This window comes from Trichoderma breve, chromosome 1 (assembly GCF_028502605.1).
Source record: "Trichoderma breve strain T069 chromosome 1, whole genome shotgun sequence".
In the NCBI taxonomy this organism is placed as follows: Eukaryota; Fungi; Ascomycota; class Sordariomycetes; order Hypocreales; family Hypocreaceae; genus Trichoderma; species Trichoderma breve.
Genome location: NC_079232.1, coordinates 5,648,045 through 5,672,599, shown reverse-complemented (window position 1 = coordinate 5,672,599; position 24,555 = coordinate 5,648,045). Strand labels below are relative to the sequence as shown.

Sequence of the window (24,555 nt, the reverse complement as noted above, 5' to 3'; positions counted from 1 at the left end):
AGGTAGCCGAAAAGCTAGCACGATCTCTCTCCAAGTCCGATTGTCTTTGTCTCGCTCCCTTTGGAATTGCGCTGCAGGATAAGGTGCTTCCAGCCGGACGCTCCCTTGCCGGTGCCCTATGTCTCGGCCGATGTGGGTGGTAGCGGCCCAAAACCAATTGCGGCTCGTAGAATGGGATCAACGCACAAAGGCGCAAGAGGTTAATTGGGATCTTGGCCAACGGAGTTGACGGTCAAAAGCTGGGAGTGACGAAGAAAGTAAGAAAAGGGAGAAAGAGGGGCCAAAGCTACCTCCACGACTAGCTTGGCTGGCACGAGTTCTAGGCGGTTGTTTGCGGTTCGAAGCTCAAGCAAGCAGCAGGAAGTTTGTCTCCTCCTCGCCGTCAGCAAGAGATGATCGGGCAATTGCTTCGCGTTCCTCTGGGTGGGACCGAATCGAGGCCTGAAGGCGCTGCGGCCAGTCGGCAGCTTGCGAGTGGCTGCAAGGCAGTTTTTGTCCGAGGTCGGGAGGAGAGGGAGCGAACAGGGGGGGCCAAACAAGTGCTCGTAGCACTCGAATATAGCGGTGGCAGGGGGAAATGAAAGGAAGACAAAGAAAAAGAAAAGAAAAATTATACTAGATGATACAGCTGAAGGGCCCAGCTGAGAAATGAAAAGGGGGATGGATGTTTAGACGATGGATTAGGCGAGAATGGAAGAAGCAAAAAAAGGAAGAAAAGTTACCGGAACGGCGCGAACAGCACGGAGTAGCGGCGCGTCGCTGCGCTGAATCTGAGTTATCAGCAGCGGCAATCAATTGGGAGCCTCCCTCGGATACAAGGCTGCAAGTGGAACCGAGCCAACGAATGCCTGCTGGGTTGGCTGTGTGGAGGATCTTTTAGAGAGGAAGAGGAAAAAAAAGATGGAGCCGTGGGTGAAGCTTCAAGCCAGCAGATTCCGGCCTGGGGGGAAGAGAAAATGGGCAAGGGGGCGAGGCTGAGGCTTGGATGCGGATGCGCGAGGCATGCGCCACACTCGGTGGGATATCAGAAGGCTGTCGGCGCTGGAAAAGCGATATCCCGGGTGGCTGGCCTATCATGGATCGCCAACTGCAGAATCACGGGATGGGCCAGGGATGCGCATCCCCATATTAACGCTGAGCGTCGATCAATCTGACAGCTGTCCGTCTGTCTGCTAACGGGATTTAGGGCCCTTATTTTGCATATGCGTTGGCACAAGGGATGCAGCTATGGGTAGGTAGAGCTCTACAGTGCTTGAGGTCGCCGTTGATAGGTGCCTTTTGCTTATTCAGATTGGATACATCGAACCAGTTGGTGGTTGGTCGACTGTGAAAGTGTAAATCCATGCGCAAGACAAAGGGCATGTGGCGGCAAATGATCAAGGCTTCTTCCTGCTGGAATTGGCTGCAAGGAGTATCGCCAGCAGAATGCGTCCTGGTCCGTGTAACGTCAGTTTACGGCAGCAGAATCTGCAACAAAAGGCGACTACTGTAGGCTGTGAACAGCTGCAGCGTCGCAGCCACAATATAGGTCTTGCAGCGGATAAATGCGGGAGAATTAATGCGACCAAGAGAATATTGAACCTGTGGAAGATGGGCAAATATGAGCATAACACCAACCAAACAAGATGTTTCTGTTGAAAGTGATTGCATGGAGATGGCATCATATATGGTTAATGCACCAGGTCACAATATCATCCTGCGCTCATTGGAGCAGTAGTGGTAACATCAAGAATCCAAGACCATTTATGTACCTTTCATTTTGTCCTCGTCTTCACATTTATACCATTTTTCAACGCCGGGTCATCTAAAACCGTGATTGATAAAACGTCTCTGGATCTGCCCTCAGCGACTCGTTGACACTGTCTCCCAGCCTAGGCTCTCCTTCATCCTCAGAAGCCCCGTTGAACGCATGGACTGTGCAGGTACCTCGCGCCATGCTGTATCCATTCCATGCAGACGCTATGAGAATATTAGCATGGGCCATAGAAAGAGAGAAATACAAGAAAAAGTACTCACCAACAATGATTGGCGCACTAGGATGCCAGCTAGCATCACGGACGCATGTGCCCCAGCCGCCGGGCTCGTCAAAGTAGACCCGAGTACGGCGATCGAGCCTCCTCGTCTGGTCAGTCGCCCCCTGTACATCGATTTCGCCTGCCTTGGTGGCATCCATGTTCCAGATGTGCACCTTGCCGTCCGCACTACCAGAGTAGACGTAGCGCGAGTTGGTCGACGACGGCGGCGAGAAGTGGCATCGAATAAGCGTGCGGAGGACCTTGTGGCCCCGGAAAGTGACAAGAGAATTGTCGTGAGGGTGCACATCCCAGTCATCTTCGTCATATTCGTCTTGTCTATAATCGAACCTATCCAGGCGAGTGTCGTTGTCCTTGGTGACTTCCCGGAACCGATCTGTCGACATGGCCATGCGCAGATCCCACAGCTTCATACTCTGCTCCTTGCCGTTACTGAGAATGTATCGCCCGTCACCCTTGCTGTCGATGTACGTCAGGCCCTCGGTGTGGCCCACAAAGGCTCCGGCCTCTCGATTGTCTCCCATGCTTCGTCGATCCCACACCTTGATGGTCGTGTCGTCTGAGCCGGAGTAGATGATGTGGGGGGATGCCTTGTCCGCAAAACACACGGCATTAACATCGTCCTGATGACCGGTGATGTGATGAAGGACTCTCCTGGATTCGATATCATAGACGACTAGTGAGTGAGCACTGGTGCCAGCAACAAGCTCTCGTCCATCGCCTGAAAATCTAACGGACCAGATTCCAAAGGAGCCGCGGTTACGCCAAAATGAAAGTCTTGTGTGACCCTCTCCGTCATCAAGCTCGAGAGAGTAAGGCTCTCCCTTGTCTCTGGGATCGGTGGGGGCTATTGAGACGATACTTTGGATAGAGGTATACGCCAGCCAGCGGTTGTCCGGACTCAGAGAGGCGTCTGTAAGTGTCCACTGACCAAAGGGGTAGCTTACTGTCTTGTAAAGCTTCCAGTTGTAGGGATTAGACGTGTCGTACATGCGCACATTGAAGTCCTGACAGCATGAGAAGAAGAAGTTACCGTCATCGGAGAACTGGCCAGAATAGATGGGGTGATCATAATGGATGATTTTCTCCGCCTTGCTCCCAGGGATGAAGCTCTGCAATTTTGGGCTGTTGTTAGCATGAATCGGACATATATAAGCACCATAGATAGTTCGGCCGTCACAATGAACGCCATCTAATATGGGCATGCTCTCAAACAATCGAAAAGGAGGGAAAGGTGTACGAACCTGAGCCAAAACACCATTGGTCCGCTTTCTCGACATCCGATCCCCCAGGCCAATCTCCCGATCCAGCAGACGTCTTGCGATTCGTTTTTTAGTCCGCAGGTCAGTATCACTCAAGCCAAAGACTCCGGACTCCATGAGCTTTCTGCCCTCTTCGCTGGGGACTTTGGGAAACCGGTTGGGATCTTTTGGTGTGACGGGTATCCCACGGCCTAGGCCGGTGCCGCGGAATAATGTCATGAGCTGCTGTCTCGTCAAGAGCCCCGATCTTTGGCCAGCTTAAAGTCATGGTAATCAATGTTAGTAGAGGTTGGTAAGTCGGGTAGTGTTTAGAGAGAGGGAAGAAATAAACAAAGTTAACATCAGTGACAAGAGGGATCTCACCTCTTAGTAGTGAAATCAGTCTCAAGGCGGCCTCGTCTCGCCCCGCCTCTTCATCGTCGATTACAATCTGGAATCGGAAATCACCAAAGGCGTACTCCACCCGGTCGTCACCGTCTCCTTCTTCTTCCTCATCATGATCTAGAGAACGCAACCCAGTTCAGTCAAGCAGTTCCTGTAGAACAATGGGGAATAAAAGCAAATAAGAAGCAAATTACCGTGAAGGTCTTCGTCGTCCTCATCTGGCTCGTCACGATAGTCGGGATCATCCTCATCATCATCATCATCTTCGTCCTCATCTTCGTTTTCACCACCCTCATTCGCATCCTCATACACGTCGCCATGGTCTTCATCATCATCATCGTGACTCTCGTCGGCGGTGTGCCAGCTGCCGTATCCAGTTACTTCCGCATCTCTGGGGTCCCACTCAAAGGGACCATCTCCATCTCCATCACCATCACGGTCGCCCGGTGTCCAGTCCATTGCGGGTGTCACCAACCGTCTAGATTATCACTACAGTCGTTAGTCCCAGCAGATGTATAGGTGAGCCGGGAGTCGCGGAGGCGGGTGCTTCAGATTGCGATGCAATCGAATCCGCTTTGGAGCAATAGCAAATGCCGAAGCTGATCAAGATGGCCGATGTCTACGGAGAGAAAATGTTACGGATTAGAGGACATTTGTCAGGCAAAAGAGGATCAAATGCCCTCGGAGTTTAGGTAGCACGGTGATTACGGCAGCAGCAGTTGTATGGGCGATAAACGGCGACCCGCACAGCTTAGAAGTAAACTGACGGAAGTATTGGATCCATCAGGTTGAATAAAGCCGTGACGCCATCCATCTGGTGCAGCGGGGAAGATAGTGGCGAGGGGGAGAGGATTAGATAAGATGCGGGCGAGGAATCGCCTGTAGGTGCGCTATCGGGAGCGTTGTTATAGTGGACGGGCGCCTAAAGTTGGGGTATGTTATAGCGCTGTGCGATATGTTCCCACTGATCCATTGATGCTCCGAGCTTGTCCAAGATCTTGGGCATCGACGCTGATGCCGTTGATCTCGACTGCGTCTGTATGCCACCTACAGTCGAATGCGCCTCTTTCTATGCCGCTTCTAAGTTATGGTATAACAACCTAAAGTATTCTTGACATTGGCAGTTGTTTCTCGGGCATTAATAGAGTGCATACAAAAAAGCCATACCTGCCTACCTCATCAATACTAATCACGTCGTCGCTGTGCAACGAAGAATCACTACTATCGCCATACAACAAATGCAGCATCAAAGAGTGCTCCGTTTGCTATAACTACCTACTCCAAGAATAGGAAAATAGCATGGACCGGCATTATTACCACCAGCGAAGGTGCTCGTATTAACACGCCAGCAAGAGACACCGCCTACCTAGACTAGTATATCAATATGAATGTCCATCAAATGTAGGGGTGAGCTGCTCCATAAAATTCTCCGTCTAGGTCCAAACAACTGAAATCGCAGCTCTCGAATCCACTGTAGACTCCACACTGTACCTTAGCAATGCCACCCATCTGTAAGGAGTCAGGAGAGGCAAAAAGAACGCGCAGCCCTTTTTTGTTCCCGATTGGCGAATGGCCTGCCTCGAGCCTGATCCGGCTACCGTTTTGTTTCAGAAGGGTGATCCAACATGCCATCAATGCTGTATGAAGTACTCGTAGTCCAAAGGCTCAGGCTTGAATCTGCGTGTACCTAAAATTCGCTTTCAGGGGCAAAAGAAACAAAGTTTCCAAGTAGCGCTTCTCAATTGCCCCCGTAGTCCGCAGTTGGCTTAATGCCACTAACTGCAAGCATGCAGAGGTACCTGCTCCGTCTATGCGGATAATGTCACAAATCTAAACGACCACCTGTACCTTTTTGCCCTGCCTGATAGTATCCCAAACCAAACCCTGCCTGGCTTCACATTGGCATTTGATCTTCCACGCAATTGGAGGGGCGCAAGAAAAAGAGAACAAGTTCCATCCCAACCTTGGACGATCTAGCTCTTCTCTGTCTTCCATTTACGGACGTCTTTGTCTCCTTTTTTCCAATTCACCACCTTGACTTTTTCAACTTTCTCTCGCTCTCCCTCATTTTCTTTTTTTTTTTTTCCTCCCTCTATTCTCAACTCTCCTTCTTTGCAATCGCCTACCTGGCCACTCCTTTGACCTGGATCGACGAGAAGCATTCCGTCAAAGTTAATCCTCCTCCGAGCCCTGTGCATCCACCGCAGACACGCGAGCCTGCATCCTCAATCGCTCATTCGATCCTCCCCCTTTCCGTCTCTCATCTCGCCTCCATTAAGGTCGTATTCCAGCACTGGTTCCATTCGAATTGCCCTGTTCCCACGCCTTGCACCCGGCAAGGCTCGTGTCGTGCCCACCGACCTGCGAGTATCCTGATGCGCTGAGAACAGCATTCGCTCATTAGCTACCGAGATCTACCGCCACCATGCAATTCCGCGCGAAGCAAGCTCCTATCCTCCTCCTCCTGCTCCCCTCCATCGCCAGCGCCCTTGCGACAAACCCCGCTGCCGGCAATGACAAAGACTCGATCCCTGCCGCCGATGTAGCGGATGTCGCGATACTCAAGGGCCGCCTCGGCGTGCCTACCAAGGACGCGCCCGTCGACGGAAAGGATGGCAAGCCTCATCTCGGCCCGTTTGTCGAGACCGACGGCACCGTCTCGACCGAGACCAAGGGCGAAAAGGACCTGCCCACCCTCAAGGGACGGCCCAAGGATGTCACAGTCGTCGATGGCAAGAAGATTCCCGAGTCCAACGATGGCGTCATGTTCGACAAGAACCGCGAGAAGCCTCAGGATGGCACAACAGGCACCGAGGGAGGCGTTTCCGAAAAGGACAAGGCCCGCAAGGCCCACGAAGGCAAGACTGGCGAGAAGCTTGTCAACCAGCCTGAAGCACCCAAGGAGCATCCCCCGATCCCCCACAGCGAAGAGAAGAAGATTGAAAAGGGCAAGGAGAAGACCAAGGGAGGAGACGCCGACAAGGAAAATGCAAAGTCAAAGTCGGCATCTGACAAAGATGGTGAAGATACAGGCTACACCGGGCTCGAGGTACGACTGCAATTCAGCCTGCCTTCCCCTTTCTTTCTCTGTTTCCCAAAGTCACCCCACCTTTGAACCGTTGAGAGGTTGAATGAAAAATAAATGAATCAATGCACTAACACGCACAATCATGGATAGAAACCTGATGATCTTCCCGATATGGATCGCAAGCAAGTGTCGCCGCCCGTCCCCGACTCCGCAAAGAAAGACCACCTCGACATCTCCAAGCCTCAAGCTGGAGGCTCATCATCAGCCGCAAAGGCCACCGAACAGGACGAGGGCATTATCCAGCCTTTCCACTCCTTCATCCTGTCTTTCACCATGATCCTGGTCTCTGAAGTTGGAGACAAGACGTTTCTCATTGCGGCTCTCATGGCGATGAAGCACGATCGCATGGTCGTCTTTTCTGCCGCCTTCGGTGCCCTTTTAGTCATGACGGTTCTGTCCGCGGTCCTGGGCCATGCCGTTCCAGCTCTGATCCCCAAGCGTCTCACTGGTCTTCTTGCCGCGGGTCTGTTTTTCGTCTTTGGAGCCAGACTTTTGCGAGAGGGAATGCAGATGGACCCCAACGAAGGCGTCACTGCCGAGATGCACGAGGTCGAACAGGAACTTGCCGAGAAGGAAAAGGAGCTTGAGCGTAGAGGCGGCCCCATCTCCGGCGATGCCTTGGAAATGGGCCTCGGTGGCAGGACCTCGCGCAAGAACAGGTTTCCCTCCCCCCGGTCACCTTCAGAGTCACCCTCCCGGATCCCCTCCCGCAAATCAGGCAGTGGCAGCGGCTTCGTCAGCGGCATCAGCAATCTCTGCTCCCTCATCCTCAGCCCTGCGTGGGTTCAGACCTTTGTCATGACCTTTTTGGGCGAGTGGGGAGACCGAAGCCAGATTGCTACCATTGCAATGGCTGCTGGACAGGACTATTGGTGGGTTACTCTTGGTGCCCTGGCTGGACACTGCATCTGCACGGGTGTTGCAGTCATTGGCGGCCGAGCCATTGCTGGACGCGTCAGTCTCAAAGTTGGTAAGTAGCAGATCATACCTATACTCCCCCCTTGTTCATTAGATGAGCACAAGTTCTAACCAATGGTGTATAGTGACCGTCGGTGGCGCCGTTGCCTTCTTGCTGTTTGGCATTATTTACCTCGTTGAGGCTCTCTACGCATAAAATTCCCCGGTCTCAATTCATTGATATAATATTAGCTTGATTCTAATTCACCATCACTCTGCTTCATCCGGATGACCCCGAAAGACCTCCCTGGTTCCCACCCCCCTTTCCTTCTTCTCTCACTTCTCTTCTTCTCAACAGGATATCAGCAAGCGCGAAATCTGTTTAGAACTGTATGATGAATACCTTGTCAGTTATTATAATTTTTTCTTCTCCTCTTGTCGTTTAATTACTGCGGGTATGCTGGCGCGTTTTCCGCTTGAGCTGGGACGGGGGGGAAAGGGGAGGAGAACAAAACATTTGGTACGGCACGGAGGATGGAATACAGGCCCCAATGGTAATAGATGGACGGATGCTTGGGGTTTCAAGAAACGGACGACGACTCTCTGTATTGATTGGATGCTCTGGTGGAGTTTGTCATGGCGCTGCATTTTGGGCTTAAGTCGGGTGGCTTTTACTAGTAAAGACGAAAAAAGACGAACATGTTGGCTGGGCGAAATACAAGGGGCGAAATATAAGGCAGCTAGCTGGTTTACCAAAGACTGTGTTGTGTGATGTGGACCAACTCTTTCCATCTACGTTTGCTTCTTTCAAAGAGTCTGTTGGCTGCAGCATGGGCAATTGTGGCCTGATTCTTTGCAAGCTACAACGATGTCGCGATGATCCTCGACGGACTTGATCCGACGTCTAGTGCAGTTTCAAGCTACGGCGCTTCTCCGGACAAGCATATTCCAGGCTTGAGTATGTTTCCGAAAAAGGTGCCGATAGATCGACTTTTTGTATCTGCCATTCTCGGCACAAGTATGCCCGACCCCAGGGCTGGCTCTTGACAATTATCCTCTTCGCCTTGTTTAATTCACAATCGTATGCGTTCGTGTGTGTGGATCATCATCGACCAGCCAGGGTGAACCTTGAATTATATCTAATGTTGTTGGTCAGCCCTGTGAGCGAGGCTTGGTGTTACACGGGGACGGAGGATTTGTGCAATTATAGCTCTTCTTCATTGCCATTGCACCGTGTGGGTGCAAGGTAGGAGGCAGTCATTGGGGGCTGTGATGTCGAGATGGTGTTGTCCTTGTGCCCCTGATTTTTCTATTTACTTCTGTTGATGTCGTCTTCTGATTTCGCTTTATTTACATTTTAACAAAAGAATTACAATACTAAAATTAAAATTAAAAAAATTAAAAATTAAAAAAAAATAATTCTATTGCGCGTTGTCATTTATCGACTCTTTGATTATTGGGTATCTCGTTCTTTCCTCCGTTCTTTTTCTTCCTGAGGTATCTAGTAATACCACGGCGCTTTGGGCAAGTATTCACATGGAAGACACCATCAAACTGCATCAACCAGAATCACAGCAAGAGTGTAGCCTAATGCTACCCTACCTTTCTGCTTTCACACCCCCGCATCCTTCTTTTCCTCCAATTTTCTCCATTATCTTCCGGTAATGACGACGTCCGTGATTCGAACTTCGCCTATCGAGCACGTTGACTGGCTGAAATGCCGTCTTAAACTTTGGAGGGTTGTTAGGAGAGACGAACAGACCATGTACAAAGAACCTTGCTCACTTCGGCCACTCTGTTGTTTACAAGATTCATATAGACAGTCCCTTGGATGTATCAATTCCCGGAGCCATGTGAAGTGAGTCAATATACGGCGAATCACATAAATCCTACCCAAACTGACTGTGACAGCTGACAGGTGCGTGCTGCGGAAACTGCTCCATGCGACGATGCGATGGTGGCCTACAATGAGGCAGTGCCAGTATGTATCGATCATCCGCATCCTCATAATCAAGATTCAGATCCAGCCAAAGGAACAGTTGAACCGGCTGTCGCTACGAGCTAGACAGTCTGTCGCTTATATCATGCTCAACAGGCAAGGTTAGCCGTCTCGAAAGAAGCGTCACGCATCTGGGATCCTCTCGGTTAGTTCCCGAGGCCGTCAACTCGATTTTTCCGTTGTCGATCATCCAAAGAGGGTGTGGGCGTTTGCCCATCCATCTGCCTGTACCTTGCAGCCTAGACCCCCTTTATCTGTGACATTTTCGCCAACAGAGTTTGGCATACTGACCATCACGAGGGCTCGAGAACGTGTGATGGAGGGCTTGATACGGGGAGAGAAAATGTGCTCACGGCGGCGTTGGCTCGCAAGAATGGTCGAAAGGGAACTAGGAGGCCGCCACCATTTTGACGGATGCTAGGTGATGAAGGACCTGGCAGGTCTTACCTTTGTCTCTTTTTTTTTTCTTTTTCCTTGTTTTGGTACCCCTCTGTGACGGTCTCTGTCTTACTGATACTAGGCTGGTGACATTCCGAGACCTCGAGACAGACAGACAGAGGGTGCTCGGCACAATTCGAAGCGAGAAATAGACGTGTAATGTGTATAAAGCAGGCAGAAGCGAACACCCGATTGCTCTGGTCACTTAGCAACCAGATGTGCGAGATCGAGCTCCAGGTTGGCCATCTCTTATATTGGCTGCCCGATCGTTTGCATATTCATTTTTTTTCTTCATCTTTTTCTTTTCGGCTGTATAACAGCTTGCAGTGATATACCTTGATCAGGCATTCACTACAGCTCCAGCTGTATAGTGTTACTGCACTCTTCGTTAATCGCCCTGCTATGTGCGAACTCGTCCACTGCCCAGGTTGCGGAGAGCTCATCTCAGAGTCTCTTCCCGTCTCAGAATGTTTTACCTGTCTGTCGTATGTGGTCTCTATTGCTATTGCCTGCTAATTGTTCTGGAGTTGACAATACTTCTCCAGAAATGATTCTCGTCAACCCTTGCACGAGAGATCGACCTCGGCCCCTCCCTCCGGCACAAGAACAGAGTACACCCTGTTTGTATTCATCATCTACAATGACGAGCTTGTAAGCGTTTCAGACCACGATGTATATAGTTCTCGACGTCGGGGGAGCGGCAGCGCGACATGAAGTATACGGTGCCTTGAGGAATTTGGAAGATATCAGAGGACGAATGTAGGGCGACCTTGTAATGCTGTTGGTTGGACTATTTATTTTCGCGGATTCCACCACCATATTGGTGGATTTGTCATGGTTAATCTTATGCTTAAACAAGCGAATGCCTATACATCACCCCAATTTTGCCATCTCACTGCCTCGTCATCATATCCGTAATCCTCGTCGTCACGTCCGTGATCCTCATCTTCTGACGCGTCCGTCGGTTCTTTCGTCGTCCGTCCTCTTCATCGCTTTCGTCTTCGATCCTACGCTTTCCACGACGCTTGGCCTCTTCCCCGAAGTACTTGCGTATGGCTGCCATGTCCTCCGCCATCTTTTTCTGTTCTTCAGCATCTTGCGTCGCAAATTTAATAGTAGTGATAGTATCAAATACTGGCCGAGTATAGTTACGGCAGTAACTACTAAGAAACATATATATCTATAGTAGCAGATAGTAGAAGAATGCAGCTATAGTAGTAAATAATAGGGGAATATAGATATTGTTCATGTTAATATCGAGCAACGTTTTCTTGGCAAATGTGCCACCATCTCTTGCATCATTTTGTACCGAGGTACCTTATCAGTCGCTGTACAAGTACTACGGTTCTACGTTTTTGGCTCCTTCCTCATGAATGGTGCACCGCCCTCCAAACCATTCTACCACCCTTCCGCCAAGGTGAAAGACGAATATTTCATCCCAAACACAGAAAAGCTGCAACACAAGGCTTTTCCTCTTCCCCTTCTTCTTCTCCATCATCTCCATACCTATTCAGGATCCGCACTGATAGTCACTCAACATCGCCACTCTTCCATACGAAATCTGCATTGAGAGCAGCGGCGAGGCATCGACGAGGAGGGAGGGCGATGGCGGAGGTTTAACAGAACTGATTCAGGTTATTGGTACTATCGTATGGTCGCTGATGATCCTTTGACGCAGATATCCGTTGTCCATGTCTGTGTCCGTACGAGGGCTGGCTCCGAAGAGGCTGTGCATTCTGTGCAACTGCTTTTGCCCAAGGTGATAATTTCCACAATACGAGCTGATCGCCTGTGTGGGGAAACGAGCCTTGGAAAGCAGCGTGTACAAGTCCGTTCGGGTTACTCACGTATTCATACAGCATCTGCGTTTCCCCGGACTTTTCCGCAGCCCGCTATCTATGGAGTCCCTCCCTCCACCCTTTGCGGTGAGACTCCATGCTGCTGACCAAGAAGATCCCCTTTATGGAGAACCACTGGCGTTGGCTCCTACAAACTAGAAGTCACCGCCAAAAACGGGGTGTGAGCGATTATTAATCTCACGCCGTTATGTTATCTGCATCGCCTCAAAACAAGGGCGCGCCGAAAGAGAGAGATTTGTGGAGCAAACCAATGTCTCGTATCCGCAGACATAGCTCGGTATCGGAGGGTGTTGGAGACTCGGCAGTTGCTGATTTAACGTGACTTTATCTATTTATTCGGTCATCCTCCATTGGGCACCGCCCTTCATCGCATTGGCTTCTGCAACATCAATTCCAAGCCAGGAGTCACAATGGGACGAACGTCTTTCGAGGACCAGCCTCAATTAGAGTCGATCCAACTCGACACGACTACACCTGGGGATTCCTCCTCTCTCTCCCCAGATGTCCCCTCGGAACACGAACATGGAGGAGTCTCGCTTCCTCCCGTCGACACGGGTAAAGACGCGATGCTGTTCTTGACGGCTTGCTTCATCATTGAGTGTCTTGTGTGGGGTGAGTGCACTGTCTGACCTTTTCGGTTATTGTTATGCGTATCATCATGTGCTGCATGTCTAACGATGACATTATCTTTCGCTGGACTAGGTTTCCCCTTTGCCTTTGGTATTTTCCAAAATTACTACAGCACTCACGAGCCGTTCAAAGGCTCTTCTAGCATTGCCGCAATCGGTACAACTGCAATGGTAAGCTTCCCTATCCTTTCCCCTCTCTGCTTTCTTCTATCCCTTGCTCAGTTGCTGTCGTCAACTAACACTTGGCTGCTCGTCGTCACAGGGAACTATGTACCTGTCTGCCCCCCTTGTGTTCCCTCTCATGAGACTCTATCCCAAGCAGAATCGATATGGTCCACTTGCGGGCCTCCTCATCATGTGTGTAGCTCTTGCATTGAGCTCCTTCTCACAGACTGTCTGGCACCTGATCCTGACCCAGGGTGTCCTCTTCGCCATCGGCGGTTCGATCTGCTACGGCCCCTGCATCCTGTACATGGACGAGTGGTTTGTCAAGCGCAAGGGATTGGCATTTGGGTGTATGTGGGCTGGATCTGGCCTTGGTGGATTCGCAATTCCATTGCTGCTCGAGTTCTTGCTGGGACGATACGGACTACGGACGACGCTTCGCATCTGGGCCGTCGCCCTCTTTGTTCTGACGATACCTGTGGTATATTTTATCAAGCCCCGACTCCCGGTCTCCGTCAAATCGAACTACAAGCCATTCAAGCTGGGCTTCTTGCTTGACCGCTCGTTCTTAATGTATCAAGCAGCAAACATTGTCGAAGCGCTGGGATTCTTCATGCCTGGCCTGTACCTGCCGTCGTACGCCAGCTCGATCCTCGGCTCCCAGGCATTCCCCGCCGCGTCGACTATCCTGGCCGTAAACGTGGCGTCCGTGTTTGGATGCATCGCCATGGGAGTCTTTGTTGATCGATTTCACCCTACTACGTGCATCATGATTTCGACGGTGGGTACGGTTATCGGGACATTCTTGCTGTGGGGATTTGCGACCAACATGGCCGTCCTGTACGTCTTTTGCGTCATATACGGCTTCTTCGCCGGATCTTATACGTCTACTTGGACCGGCGTTATTAAGCAGGTTACGTCGAAGCCGAGCCAACAAGGCACTGCGAATGCAGGATCTGCTTTTGACCCAGTCATGATCTTTGGATATCTCGCAGCCGGCCGAGGCATTGGCAATGTTGTATCCGGACCTTTGAGCGAGGCTTTGGTCAAGAGCATGGCGTGGCAGGGACAGGCTGCCGGCGGCTATGGAAGCGGCTATGGCCCGGTCATTGCTTTTACAGGAGCCACGGCCGTGATTGGGGGCACGTCTTTCTTGTGGAAGCGCATCGGATGGATGTGATTTCTTGGTAGCTCAATACATGTAGTTGAGTCAATCTCGCGGAAGATGTTAGAAGATAGAACCGGTCGCTTCAGCCTGACCATTTTCGCCCACATTTTGATTCTCCAGCTGCAGAGAGTCCTTGACGAATAGCCAATTTGTGCGGAGTAGTATCTACAGCGGCTCGGGCAAGCCGCCCCGTGGGGGAGCCCTGGCGCTAAATCCTTTTCATGGCGGGAAATTGAAGCGATCGCAAGATGGTCGAATTGGCGAAAAGAAAGGCGCGGTAAAGTGGAAACCCTTTGCGCTTCTGGTGGGTATGGAAGCCATTCTAGCCCGCTTCTTGTTTCTTCTTGACTTCAAAGCAGCAGTTGTTGTTCATGTGGTGTAAATAGATGTGCGAGTATCAACCATGTTTCCCGGTTTCAGTACACACCCATGAAGATGTATGATTGACCTTGTTCACCAGCGAATTTTCAATACCATACACCGGTATCTCTTCGTTCACAATGGTGTACAACGTAAAAATACATGCTTTGCTTCCATAAATAGCCCAGCTCTCTGTGTGTTTAGCAGGTGTCGTATTTTCCAAATGCAAGCCTACGAGAAATTTCCGGCAATGAACCATTCGCCCTGTACACAGAGGTTACCTCCGCTCTATCGATACCACCTTGAGATCCTACACTAATCCTAACGATATGAGGTACTTGATCTGTATCCAAAAGCCAGCTTGCCGAGAGAATACAATATTCTCCGTACATGTTGATGCATAAAAGGCAAGTTGCCAGCAATGCTCAATCATTCAGTGATCGACACTGCTAGGATATCACATGTACATGCTGCATCGCGCCCGAGGCAATTGGGCTTCTTGTGCTGCATCTTGTGGTGATGGCCCAAAACACTCGCTTGCATAAAGTACTTGAGTACCTGATATCATGTATCCATGTATCATGCAGGTTGGAAGCTGAAGCACGCTCAGATTCGCTCGAGTCCTTGCTTCCTCTGATTTGTAGAAGCGGAAAATATCTTTTCCCAACCCCTCTTCTTGCTCGAGTTCATCCTTCAGCCGCAGGCGGTTTGGCAGCGCTACTCCTCACCAAGATACCTAACACCGCTACTCTCCCAGTCAAGGCCAATACTATACTTGACCTGATAACTGAGTCAAGAGAAGAAGAGCAAAAGGTCAGTTTGTATTAAATTAAGCAATCGGCTGGCGCTCAGGGAAGCTAACTGCTTGGGTAGAAGCCCTTCTCTGGTACTCAATCCTCTGCTTTCCGACTAGAAGTTTCTGGTTGTAAACCTCCCTGGTCCATCAAGTGACCATCCCTACAAAGAATAAGGTATGGAAGTACAGTAATACTACATCTCACCTTGCTGGGAGAGGAACGACACTAACGTCGTTTAACGCAGTAGATAATGGAAGACCCAAATGATGGGGAAGTGTTTCACAGAATCTTCGATCAACGAGAGGTAAAGAGATGGGGTGAGAGCAAGGTCAAGAAAAGCGGACCGGCCCTCCGTGGGTATGAAGCAGACACCTTGAAGTTTATTGCTGAAAAGACGACCATTCCAGTCCCCAAGGTGTATGATACCGACTGGCAAGATGGTAGGATGACGGCTTTTTACATGGAGTACATACCAGGTAAGACGCTCGATAAAATATGGGACGATCTGAAGAAGGAGCAAAAGATTGCCATCGCCAAGGAGCTTAAGGGGTACATGGCTCAACTGCGCAGCCTGAAGGGCACCTACATCGGGGCTCTTGATAGGAACAAGGCCTTGATTGGAAAGAAAATGCCTCACGAATGCGGCCCGTTTGAGACCGAGCGCGAGTTTAACAGTTACATCATGGAGGACATTACCAGCACGACGCCCAACATGCTGCGAAGGTACGCGAGGCACGCCCTCTCACACAACCACGAGATTGTCTTCACCCATGGCGACATTGCTCCTCGAAACGTCATCATTGGCGAAGACAAAAAGGTTGCCGCCATCATCGACTGGGAAGAGTCGGGCTGGTATCCGGAGCATTGGGAATACATGAAGGCGTTTCAATATCTTGAGCCGATGATGGACTGGCCGGACTACTTGACCATTATTTTCCCGCCCAAATACGAGAAGGAGTATATCGGACAGTGCTTCTTGGACAGTATCATGTATCATTGAGGAGTGTGATGGGGGTAGCTGGCGAGATTTTGTTGATATTGGGAATTTTCAGATTGATGACGGATTGCGATGTATGCAAAGAGTCGGACTACAAGCCAGCTATATATATACCCATTGCTTGTCACGTTGCCCAGTATTTTGTCTCTTTTAAAGTCTCATCATTGTGTATTCTGCATCTCCAGAACGCATACTCAGTCTTCTCTATATAACTCTTTTCTTCATTCCTAAATCACTCTTTTCCTTCACTCCTAAATCACCCTTTCCTTCACCCCCAGATCAATCTTTCCTTCACTCCTAAGTCAGTCAATGTGCAAAACTTTCAGCGCAAATTCATGAAAACCACCAGCTTCCATATTCCTAGAAACTTCCATCCCGTTTGATATTTCCACCACCTGGAGGGTCTACCACGGTGATGGTCCAGCATCTCCCTGATAACTGCCTCCGAACAAAGTTCCTTCGCTCTCGGCGTCACAGTCCCCTTGCCAGTGAAGAGCAACATGCACACGATTCTTTGCGAGCCCGCTTGAACCGCTTGTTCGAGTAGTGTAAGCCCATTGTCGTATCTAAGGTCCAGCCGGCCGCATCGTTGCTTCTCTAGCATCAGCCATACACTCCTCTCAATATGCCAGTTGTCGCTCCCAGAGTTCCGGATAGCAAACATCAGCGGGGTTTCGCCTTGTGAATTCGTCTCGGAAAGGTCTAGGCAACCAGAATCGAGCAGCAGCTGAGTACACGAGTTATGCTTCAGGATACAGGCTTCCGTCGGCGTGCGGCGCCCAGGGTTGCAGTCCTGGTTCAAGTTGACTCGGCCCGAGTCCGCAAGCAGCTGGACATTTTCTCGTCTGAATCTCCTCAAGGCCCAGTGCATCGCCGTTTGTCCGCTGTCGTCTACTGTGTTCAGGTCCACTCTCTTATCCAGAATGAGAGCCTTCAGCACGAGATGCTTGTTCCTTTTAAGATAGACGGGGGTTGCTTCTGTCGGTCTTATATAGCCGGCGGCGGCATACATGGCGGGCGTTTTATTGTTGTGATCCCCCTGGTTTGGGTCAATATGGGGATTCCGAAGTAATGCTTTGACGTTACGGAGGATACCATGTTTCGCGGCCAGCACGCAAGCGGTACATCCGTCGTCATCTTGTGCGTGAACATCGACCCTTGAGTCCTCCAATAACATGTTAATGACGTGTATGCTCTGTATTCCCATTGAGGAGCTGGCCGCCAACAATGGAGTCATGCCGTTGGTGTGTTGTCCATTTGGGTCCACTCGGTCATCGTCAAGAAACAGACGAACGATTTCCTGTTGGCAACGCTGCGCAGCCAATCCCAAGGGGGTTTCGTCCATGCCGTTGCGCTCATTAGGATCAGCTCGGCCATCTTCAAGAAGTATGTTGACTACTCCCGTATTGCCGGAAAAAGCAGCGAGTTCCAGGCACGACTCGCCGTTTCCGTCCCGTATACGGGGGTCAATTCGAGGATCTTGCAGAAGGAACCTGACTATGCCCTCATGGCTATGTATGGCTGCGAGTGTTAATGGCCAGGTGAAGGCACCGCCATCCCCCCAGCGAGGTTCAGCTCCCTTTGAAAGAAGCAACTCCACAAGCCTCAGTTGGCCGTCGCGGGCTGCCACTTCAATGGGCCTGAAGCCACCAGGATTACGACGGATCTCAGTGTTGGCTCCATGCACCTCCAAGAGAAATTTCGCAAGATCATAACGTCCCTTGCCCGCAGCGCAGTGCAAAGCGGTCAAGCCATCGGCGTTTTGTAGATCCACGCTGACATGGGAAAGATAGAGCTCTACGAGGCGCCGCTGGTCCTTCTTGGCAGCTTCAAACATTGGCTCGAGTAGGGACTCTTCGTCTAGTTCCATAAATTCTTCGTCGTCTAGTGTCGTGACTATCTCTTGCGAGCGATTCACTAATCCCCCAGCTTTGATTGCCGCCGCAATTTGGATGAAATCCTGCACATGTTGCCTCTCGAACAACAGTTCAGCTAAGCGCATGTTGTTCTGTTTCTGGGCAATGCTGAGAATCTTACCCCATATATCTTTGGGAGCAAACACTTCCACCCGTGGAACGTCGAGAATACTTGAAACCACGCTCAGAAACCCTCTCTCGGCAACCCATTCCAGGGCAGAGCTTCCACCGTAGCGGACATTGTGTCGATATAGAGTGCCGATATAATATCCATAGTATTCCTTGTTCGCAAGGCAAAAGTTGAGAATATCTTGAGGATCGTCCATGTACCTTGTGAGAACCCTGTCAAAGACATCAAAGCCAAGGCAGGGCACCACAGCTGCCTGCTCGGCAGTGTTTGAAGAGTCCTGCTCCATACTGTTGCTGCGGCTGAGATTTGTCTTGCAATTGTGGCGATGGAGATGTTTCAATCGAGCAAGCTTGTTGTGACATTGATTCTGAAAAAGTGAATTGCATTTCGGAGGACCACGTATCTCTGGAGAGTTGAGAGACCGTGAGATATATCTTTTAGACTCCTTTGTCTCGTTGAATGGACGGGGCATCTTGAGTGAATGCTGTTTGCGAATGGAGGGCGATTCGATTGAACAGAAGTATGAGAGGGACGATGGATTTGTCTAATTCTATTGTCATTATTAGTAAGGGCAAGGTTGCGTAGCAACAAAATACTAAGTTTAGGTCTATCATCCTCAGTATCTCTTCACTTTGAACCTAATACCAAAGCCTTGTGCTTGACTTTTTCTTTTCATTTTTATTTTTGCTTTCAGCCCTCTGGTTCAAAGTGAATTCAACTCCACCTGTTGTTGTTCTTTTTTTTTTTCTCCCAAGTACTAGATAGGTATTTGCTGCAGTAAAGAGCACTCAATCTATACCTTAGAGCTCGCATTAATCTACTGCCTTAGTGGGTAAGGCACCTTGTTAGGTTATTGTAGATAGCCTCAACAAACTCTTTTCCTTTGTCTCCAGCCTACCTAGTACCTGTCAGGTAATGTTCTACTACCTTGGGTACTGTACATTACTATATACCGAGTACAAGTGCTTGTCTATTGTACCTTCTAGAATTGTTCGCTTCGTTCAGCTAGGCAGATGGCAGGACCCCACTCTGCACTGCTCTTGCCTCAGGTACAGCAAAATACGTTCATCTCTATCAAACTGAACCTTTATCCAATTCTCTTCTACGTTCACTCTTGTGTTACTTTTCGCCCGCCTCCCATAGGTCAGTTCAAATCAGCTCGAACGAACAATCCATGTTCTACTGTACTCGTACTAATGCTGTACAGTATGAAATCTAATCTTGCCCAGGCCGCCGATGCTCCGAAATGCCAAAAACAGCAGAGAGAGGGGCAAAGGAACGAATGACAAAACACGCCCCCCGAGAGCCGCTGCGGCAAGCAAGGGTCAGCTGCGAGCATCCGGGCTTCATTGGAGAATCCATGGCCCGACAGGCTGTTTTCGCTCTGTTCTCATCCGGAGCCAAAATGGCGAAATCGAGGCGCCCGGTGGTGAGATTGAGAGAAATCCCACATTGCCTTCAACGTTGCAGAGCGATGGCCCGAAGGACGTGGGGCCCCATGAAGGACGATGGAGACACTAGGGATTTAGGCCGTCGTTAGTCGGAGGCGTATCTTTTTCTTTCGTCTTCTTGGCTGTTTTGTCATCTCGAAGTTCACCCTGACGATCATTGGTGTTCTCAATTTACAGCAGACACGAAGCACCAATGATGATCAGCGAATGAATTCACGTATACAGAGAAAAGGAGAAGACAGTCGTCGTCATCAGCAACATCATCATCTTCTTCTTCTTCTCCTTCTTTCAAAACCTAAAGAAGGGGAATATAGCAGGGAAGTAGTACGGAGTTGAAGAAAATTCCTTCTCCACGCAAAAGCAGCGACTTCCACCAACCCCGATGGCCCGAGATTTCGCAATTGCGGCTAACCCACCCAGGGACAACGGCTCCAGGCACACCCTTGGAGAGCCCGCGAGAGAGAAAAAAAAAATTACTGCTACTCGTTCTTCGTTCTGCGCCGTGTCTCGCAGCTAATCTGGCCTTTGGGGGCATTTGCCCGCTGTTGATTGGCCTTGTGCCTCAAGCCATGCGGGACCCGGAGCATCGCGCCTCGAGCACGTCATCGCCAAAATCTCGAGCCAAATGCCGCCATTCCATGGATTTTGGTGGAGCTTTGTCAGTCCTTCTGGGCCTTGTGGAGCAGCTGTTCTCTGTTCCGTCACCAAAGATGCGAGCATTCTATCTGTTCATCCCATCCATCTGGTGGGGGTGAAGAGAGAAAGAAGCGGTTCCTGTCCATCCACCAAGGGCTGCTTACGGGATCATCATTTGGTCCGTCCATCAGACGGCAAGCCTTGTCGTGGAAGTGTGTGTAATATGTGGATTGCTACGTTCTAGCATCTCCGGCGTGACCCCAAGAAAGCTTGCAGTATTTATAGTCTGGTGCTGAGACATCCACCCCCCATCCAGACTCTTCTTCCCTCTCCCTCTCTCCTTCTCCGTGATTTCCTCCTCATTCCGCCGTCTTCATCCTCTTGTGGTCTCCTCTGCTCTTTTTCGAATTCTTCTTGTTGCTTGTTTGCGTGCCTCCCGCCGGAGCTTGTTGCGTGACTAGCCGTGTCGTTGACACCATCTCGAGCAAAAGCACTTAGACCGTTCTTACTACCCCACCATAGCCATGGCCAACTCTCCTCACGGCGGTGTCCTCAAGGACCTCTTCGCTCGCGATCTGCCTCGCCAGGCCGAGCTGCTGGAGGAGTCGGAGACTCTCCCCGCGCTCGTGCTCTCTGAGCGTCACCTTTGCGACTTGGAACTGATTCTTAACGGTGGATTTTCGCCTCTGGAAGGTATGTGCATTGTCGCAACAGTTGTTGGTCCCTTGCATTGAGCGCATGATTCCACTGCCCCGCGCGGCTGTTGGCGCATGGAAATCACATCGAGAAGAGGGGAGACGGGATGAAGCTATCGGTTGGTGTCACAATTGCAATTAGCTAACATACTTTTGCGCGTAGGCTTCATGACCGAAAAGGATTACAACCGGTATGTCTGGCACCTGCTGAAGGAAGATGATGGCATTGATCCAGGGAACTCGATTCAGCTAACACAGCGCTGCCAGAGTGGTCAAGGAGAACCGCCTCGAAAGCGGCTTGCTCTTCAGCATGCCCATCACCCTCGACGTGAACCAGGCCCAGATCGACGAGCTGTCCATCAAGCCGGGCGCAAGACTTACTCTGCGCGACTTTCGAGATGACCGAAATCTAGCCATCCTAACGGTCGAGGATGTGTACAAGCCAGACAAGTAAGCAAGCTCTTCTAATCGCGATGTCGGCGCAATCTGCCAGATCAAATGAGACTTGTACTAACAAGGTTGCGCGCAACTCCAGGGTTCAAGAGGCCAAGCTGGTCTTTGGCAGCGACGACGACACCCACCCCGGTGTCAAGCATCTCTTCAGCGTTGCACAGGACTTTTACGTCGGTGGAAAACTCGAGGCCATTAGCCGCCTTGAGCACTACGATTTCCTCGACCTGCGCTGTAAGTTGAAGCCGTTACATATATCCGTCTAGCAACGGACCAGAGACGAGATTCTAACAGCAGTAATTCAACAGTCACCCCCGCAGAGCTGCGATCGCACTTTAACAAGCTCGGCTGGCAAAAGGTCGTTGCTTTCCAGACGCGAAACCCGATGCACCGCGCTCACCGTGAGCTGACAGTCCGAGCCGCTCGTTCGCAGCAGGCAAACGTGCTCATCCACCCGGTCGTTGGCCTCACGAAGCCCGGTGACATTGACCACTTCACTCGTGTCCGTGTCTACCGTGCTCTGCTGCCGCGATACCCCAACGGCATGGCCGCCCTCGCTCTGCTGCCCCTGGCCATGCGCATGGGAGGTCCTCGAGAGGCGCTGTGGCACGCCGTGATCCGCAAGAACCACGGCGCCACTCACTTCATCGTCGGCCGTGACCACGCCGGTCCCGGCAAGAACAAGAACGGCAAGGACCACTACGGCCCCTACGATGCGCAGATCCTTGTGCAGCAGCACCAGGAGGAGCTGGGCATCAAGATGGTTGAGTTCCAGGAGATGATTTACATCCCGGACCGTGACGAGTACCTTCCCGCCAACGAGATCCCCGAGGGCACTCGCACCATGAACATTTCGGGCACGGAGCTGCGCAACCGCCTGCGAACCGGAAAGGAGATTCCCGAGTGGTTCTCGTATCCCGAGGTCGTCAAGGTGCTGCGCGAGCAGAACCCGCTGCCTCGCGAAAAGGGTTTTACCGTCTTCCTGACGGGCTACCAGAACAGCGGAAAGGACCAGATTGCGCGCGCTCTGCAGGCCACGCTCAACCAGGGCGGTGGCCGGTCCGTGTCTATGCTTCTGGGCGATACGGTCAGGTCCGAGCTGTCATCGGAGCTGGGCTTCAGCCGCCAGGACCGAAGCCTCAACATTGGCCGCATTGCCTTTGTCGCCTCGGAGCTGACCAAGGCCGGTGCCGCCGTCATTGCAGCCCCGATTGCCCCCTACGAGGATGCCCGTCAGCACGCCCGCGAGCTGGTTGAGAAGTCCGGCCCCTTCTTCCTTGTCCACGTGGCCACGCCGCTCGAGCACTGCGAGAAGACGGACCGCAAGGGCGTTTACCAAAAGGCCCGTGCCGGAGAGATCAAGGGCTTCACCGGTGTCGACGACCCTTATGAGACGCCCAAGAAGGCCGACCTGACTGTCGATTTGACGCAGCAGAACGTCCGCTCGATTGTGCACCAGATTATCCTGCTTCTTGAGAGCAACGGTCTCCTGGACCGACTGTGAGCGAGCGACTTTTCTTTTCTTTTTGTCCTTTAGTTATTTTGGCTTTGTTCTCCTTTCCCAATTAAAGTATACATGTATATACTCTGCGCGGGTTGGAAGGGATAAAGAGTTGGCGTTTGGATATTGAACATGATGTTTATCTTGATGGAAAAGAAGTCCAAAAAGCATTTGGTCAAATGGCTTTTGACATAGAAGAGTTGGATACGATAGATTACAATGTCTCCAAGTTAGTACAGAGCGGGGATCACGCTCCATGATATCCATTACTTGCAAGAAACAAGACTACCTACGTTTTTCTTCACAGTTGCAACTACCTTCCGTGTCTTATGAGGAGCTTTCATGCTTACGAGGAGGCTTTATGCCTCAGTGACTACATGTAAGTTTGGTATACTGATTCTTTATGTAGGAGAGGTCACTGAAGGAACTACAGGTGCCACGGTGTATTGATGCCATGCTTGTGGATTCCACCCTATCGACCTATATCCTACACTTTCCATCTGTTCATCTCATACACTAGACATAGCTTAAAGCCCCTGTCCTCAGAAGACAAAGAAGATAAGACCATGTATGATGTGGTGGCACGATGAACTGCGAGCCATGGTTTGTTTGAGGTTTGTTTGCATGTCCCAAAGTGTTGGTTCGACTTTGAGTGCCCAAGGAGACGCAGAAATAAAAGAAAGATGGAAAATCAAGCTTGAACTGTCGAAACTCGGGTTTGAGTGAACGGAGTGGGATCTTGAAAGCGGCTCCCAAATGAGCTCACCCCGGATAACAAAGTACTACCGATAATCTAATCGACTCTGGAGCCGCTCATCATACTGAGACAATAGCCGAGAAGGCTTTCACACTTCTGTGGCCTCGATATGACTGAGCGGACTCTGGAGTTGATCAGATTAACGGTAGCATTGGAGATCCTAGGGTTACGCTCAGGGGGTGGATTCCACTGTTTCTCGGTTTGCTGGCTTCAAGCACAACTAACCGGGTTTGTTAGCTATTGGGTATTCTCCGTTGAAGAGCAAAGGGAGAGGGGGGAAAGTCAACTTACTTCTGCTTCCACGGGTCAGGAGAAGCTGAATTACGATTGCAGGCGGCAATCGATCCCTAAAAGACGCCGGCGAGCATCCGGAATTACTCCGCGCATTTCTGCTCAAATGCATTTGCCCGATAGGGCTGCGAGTTATCAACGGAATGGCTCTATGTAGAGTCTCCCTGTTTGTTGATAAGTCACAGACGAATTGGACTAGCACATTGGAGAAGAAATACTGCGAATTAACCTCATGGAGTAACGCTGGTGTCTTTTAGGGATCTGCGAGAAAAAGAAAACAAGAGATAAAGAGTGAATGACTTGGTTCGGATAGTGTTGGAGAAGAAGAGGAGAAAGAAGAAGAAAGGGAGCAGGGAAGCAGATGATGGACGGGGTTTATATACTCAGAGAGAGAAAAGAGGGGAAAGGAAGACTTACATCATGATTGCAATGCTCTCATGCATTTGTGGTGTTGCGATAATGCAACAGGCTTGCAGCCGAACTTCTTTGATTCGACGAGTGTGTTGCCGGTGTGCCAACGTCTGTCTTGTTATTGGAGGGGTTGTGATCCTGCCAGCCTCGTTTGCGACTTTGGGCATAATCAAGAGGTGGGATTCGAAGCTGCAATAGGACATGCTGCCATGATTCTCCACTGTTTGTTGAGTATCACTTT

General features: G+C 50.7%; 6 protein-coding genes across 6 annotated transcripts; 4 read left to right on the top strand and 2 right to left on the bottom strand.

Moving 5' to 3' along the window:
• Nucleotides 1-1,804: 1,804 nt before the first annotated feature.
• T069G_01669 (WD domain, g-beta repeat domain-containing protein) lies at nucleotides 1,805-4,138 on the bottom strand (the record flags this gene model as incomplete). The annotated part of the gene is made up of 6 exons (XM_056168879.1): nucleotides 1,805-1,959; nucleotides 2,017-2,983; nucleotides 3,032-3,145; nucleotides 3,278-3,552; nucleotides 3,659-3,796; nucleotides 3,874-4,138. The coding sequence occupies 6 exons, from the start codon at nucleotides 4,136-4,138 to the stop codon at nucleotides 1,805-1,807; spliced, it is 1,914 nt and encodes a 637-aa protein (XP_056034195.1).
• Nucleotides 4,139-6,104: 1,966 nt separating this feature from the next.
• On the top strand, nucleotides 6,105-7,881 carry T069G_01668 (uncharacterized protein; the record flags this gene model as incomplete). Its single annotated transcript, XM_056168878.1, has 3 exons — nucleotides 6,105-6,728; nucleotides 6,858-7,737; nucleotides 7,811-7,881. 3 exons carry the CDS (start codon nucleotides 6,105-6,107, stop codon nucleotides 7,879-7,881), a joined length of 1,575 nt encoding a protein of 524 aa, XP_056034194.1.
• A 4,489-nt stretch (nucleotides 7,882-12,370) lies between these two features.
• Nucleotides 12,371-13,934, top strand: T069G_01667 (major facilitator superfamily domain-containing protein; the record flags this gene model as incomplete). Its single annotated transcript, XM_056168877.1, has 3 exons — nucleotides 12,371-12,572; nucleotides 12,663-12,760; nucleotides 12,852-13,934. The coding sequence occupies 3 exons, from the start codon at nucleotides 12,371-12,373 to the stop codon at nucleotides 13,932-13,934; spliced, it is 1,383 nt and encodes a 460-aa protein (XP_056034193.1).
• Nucleotides 13,935-15,329: 1,395 nt separating this feature from the next.
• On the top strand, nucleotides 15,330-16,079 carry T069G_01666 (phosphotransferase enzyme family domain-containing protein; the record flags this gene model as incomplete). Its single annotated transcript, XM_056168876.1, has 1 exon — nucleotides 15,330-16,079. One exon carries the CDS (start codon nucleotides 15,330-15,332, stop codon nucleotides 16,077-16,079), a length of 750 nt encoding a protein of 249 aa, XP_056034192.1.
• Nucleotides 16,080-16,398: 319 nt separating this feature from the next.
• Nucleotides 16,399-18,408, bottom strand: T069G_01665 (ankyrin repeats (3 copies) domain-containing protein; the record flags this gene model as incomplete). Its single annotated transcript, XM_056168875.1, has 1 exon — nucleotides 16,399-18,408. One exon carries the CDS (start codon nucleotides 18,406-18,408, stop codon nucleotides 16,399-16,401), a length of 2,010 nt encoding a protein of 669 aa, XP_056034191.1.
• Nucleotides 18,409-20,733: 2,325 nt separating this feature from the next.
• T069G_01664 (ATP-sulfurylase domain-containing protein) lies at nucleotides 20,734-22,858 on the top strand (the record flags this gene model as incomplete). The annotated part of the gene is made up of 6 exons (XM_056168874.1): nucleotides 20,734-20,902; nucleotides 21,068-21,095; nucleotides 21,172-21,354; nucleotides 21,440-21,588; nucleotides 21,663-22,413; nucleotides 22,477-22,858. The coding sequence occupies 6 exons, from the start codon at nucleotides 20,734-20,736 to the stop codon at nucleotides 22,856-22,858; spliced, it is 1,662 nt and encodes a 553-aa protein (XP_056034190.1).
• Between the last annotated feature and the right edge of the window lie 1,697 nt (nucleotides 22,859-24,555).